This window comes from Sprattus sprattus, assembly GCF_963457725.1.
Source record: "Sprattus sprattus genome assembly, chromosome: 8".
Classification (NCBI taxonomy): domain Eukaryota; kingdom Metazoa; phylum Chordata; class Actinopteri; order Clupeiformes; family Clupeidae; genus Sprattus; species Sprattus sprattus.
This window is the reverse complement of record NC_137927.1, coordinates 6,993,900-6,996,632: the sequence shown is the minus strand read 5'-3', so window position 1 is coordinate 6,996,632 and position 2,733 is coordinate 6,993,900. Positions and strand designations below refer to the sequence as shown.

At 43.0% G+C, this 2,733-nt stretch overlaps 1 protein-coding gene across 1 annotated transcript in view; it reads left to right on the top strand.

Moving 5' to 3' along the window:
- Positions 1-2,733, top strand: part of cdx1a (caudal type homeobox 1a) — a gene marked incomplete at both ends in the record, with an annotated part of 11,171 nt that continues 8,438 nt past the window's right edge. Inside the window, one exon of the mRNA XM_080843381.1 lies at positions 1-430. Within this exon, the coding sequence (XP_080699507.1) occupies positions 1-430 (430 nt within the window). The remainder of the gene's footprint in view (positions 431-2,733) is intronic.

Below are 2,733 nucleotides of genomic sequence, written 5' to 3'. Positions count from 1 at the left end.
ATGTATGTAAGTTATCTGTTGGAAAAGGATCCGGGCATGAACGGGACGGCCGGCCGGCATCCCAGCTTAAACTTCAATCATCAAAACTTCCTCCCCGCTCCGCCGCAATACACAGACTACAGCACGTACCATCACTTCCCCACGCTACCCGGAGGAGACCCGAATCACGGAAATCTCAGCACGAGCGGATGGAACCCGATATACCCACCTCCGCGTGAGGACTGGTCCGTATATGACCACGGGACCAGTCACCTCAGCACTAACGCGGGCTCTGTCAGTTTAAACCCAAGAGATGGAACTCCCATCTTACCGTTGGAGCAAAGTCTCGTGCAGTCTGTCACGGCATCACCACCTGGGCAACTGTCGCCCGACCCGCAGCGCGCGGACTCCTACCAGTGGATGAGGAGGAACTCGGCACTGGGAAACACAGGTGGGTCTGTGCGTCAGTGTCAAGGGACTACATTCTTAATATAGAGTCGGAATAATGTAAACAAAAACTATTTAGATGTAAATGTCAGAATTATACATTTCCATGCACAAATGTGTAGATACAATGCAGCAATAGTATGAAATAAGCGCTCGTAACTGTACATCTCCATTGAACACACCCAATCAGAGGGGGAGTAGGGGTTCAGGCTGGCAGGCAGAGAGAGGGCTTTGTATGAGAGGAAAGAGTGAAATAAAGAGGTTCCTCTTTGGACCTGTGAGGAGTGTGACAGGCCTCTGTAAGGTCTGGAGTCAGTTGCTGAGACAAGTTCCTGTTAGGCGTTTTATCCCTGACAGCCAGGGCTTTGTGTTAGTTATAAGAGCAGACAGGCTAGTGTCAGCCTTAGTCTGGGGTTTGTGTTGGTTATAAGAGCAGACAGGCTAGTGTCAGCCTTAGTCTGGGGTTTGTGTTGGTTATAAGAGCAGACAGGCTCCATGAGCTGATAAAGAGGACATGGGGTTCCAGGCCTCATGTGTGTCTATGAGGCAACATGGAACTAAACTGTTGCCAGTGGATGTGGGTGTGAATGATTGTGTGTGTATGTCTGTGTGTGTGTGTGTGTGTGTGTGTCAACAGGGATCTCCTCTGTTAACTGTGAACTTGGATGTGGGTGTTTATGTTTTCATGGATGTGTATGTGTATATGAGTTTGTGGATGTTTGTGTGTTCTTGGATGTGTGTGTGTGTGTTTTCATGGATGTGTGTGTGTGTGTGTGTGTGTGTGTGTGTATGTGTTTGTTAGTGTGTGTATGTTTGAGAATGTGTGCGTTTGTGTGTATGTGTTTGTGAATGTACCCTCCTCACCACCCACCTGAGTAGTCTGGCATTATTCCTGAAGCAGCATCCCAAGTAGCAGTGATTCCCCACACATAAAAGCCCTTCACATTAATTATATAATATCATATATTATATTAAGGGGTAACTAACTTAATTTGCCACCATGGACACTGCCTGCAATGTGTCTTTTCCTGTGATGATCAAAATTCAAGGCATTATAAAGGAGTTCTGTGTTAACAGATTGAATCTTTTAATTATCCTTTAATGACATAACTTAAAAAGTGAATTTCAAGGCTTACTTCAAGGCCCTACACAGAAGGTGTGTGTGTGTGTGTGTGTTTGTTTACAGACTGACTACTCAGAAGGTATATGTTGACTATCCAGTAGCTTACTAAGTGTGCACCTTTGTAGTATATAAAAACAAACATATTATTGAAAAAGTAGTATTGCTCGTAATGTATGTATTTTTAAATGAAACTGGCACACCAAAGAGCAAAAAGGATACAATTTGACAAACAACTTGCCACTTTTTTGGAATACGTTTTAATAGGCAACTAGTTTTGGCATCTTCATTTTGAAGGTATATGGTTAAGTAAAGGACAGATAAATGTGTTGTCCCTATTAGTCATCCGGGATATGTAGTTTTGTGTTTCTGGCTAGAACACCCTGCAAAAATGTAAGAAAAGCATTGTTAATAAATACATGTTAAGACAATATTAAGCATGGTAAGCTAGTATCAGTGCCAAAGGGGCTGTTGATGGTGTTGACAGGGTTTCTGCGCGCCTTTTTGGTAGTCAGCTCACTAGTTTTAGACCAAAACTCCTCAGTGCTGCGTTCAAAAGAGCCGTGTGTTGAGTGTCCTGCCTATAGAAACAGTGAAAGCAGGAGCTGTGAACTGTTGAGGTAGGAATGCGGTCACTTGAATGCAACATCAATTTGCACTTGTTTGAGTGCAGGTACGCAGGAATGTCTGTTTGTTAATGATGTGAAAACAAAAAGTAAAAGTTGAAATAAAAACACTCAAGTCAATATAAACACACTTTGATCACAGCATAATATACATTCACGAAAACATTGAACGGTATGTATAATAGTACCGTAATGTAATATTTTTGAAATTAAGGTAAAAATTAAGAACCTTTTCAGCTGTTACTTAAGGGGTAAATTTCCCCTTTTTAAGGGACAAATTAAGTGGTATTGGTTCCAGTATTTGGACCAGCTGATATCGTCACAGATCTTGCTCTAAGGTCCAAAGAACCACCTGAGGGGCAGGTGATTCCAGAGTAGGCACAGCCCTAACCTGGCACAGATCCGACAGGTGTTTGCCAGATAAGGCTAGAACAGTTCCAGAGCCAGCTGAGGAACTTTAAACAATAATGCTGGAGGCAAGCTTACTGAGGAACCATAAAGTTACAGTATGTAGGTTTTAGCCAGCAAAAGCGAAATACAAAAGGCCCTCTCTAGTGCCTG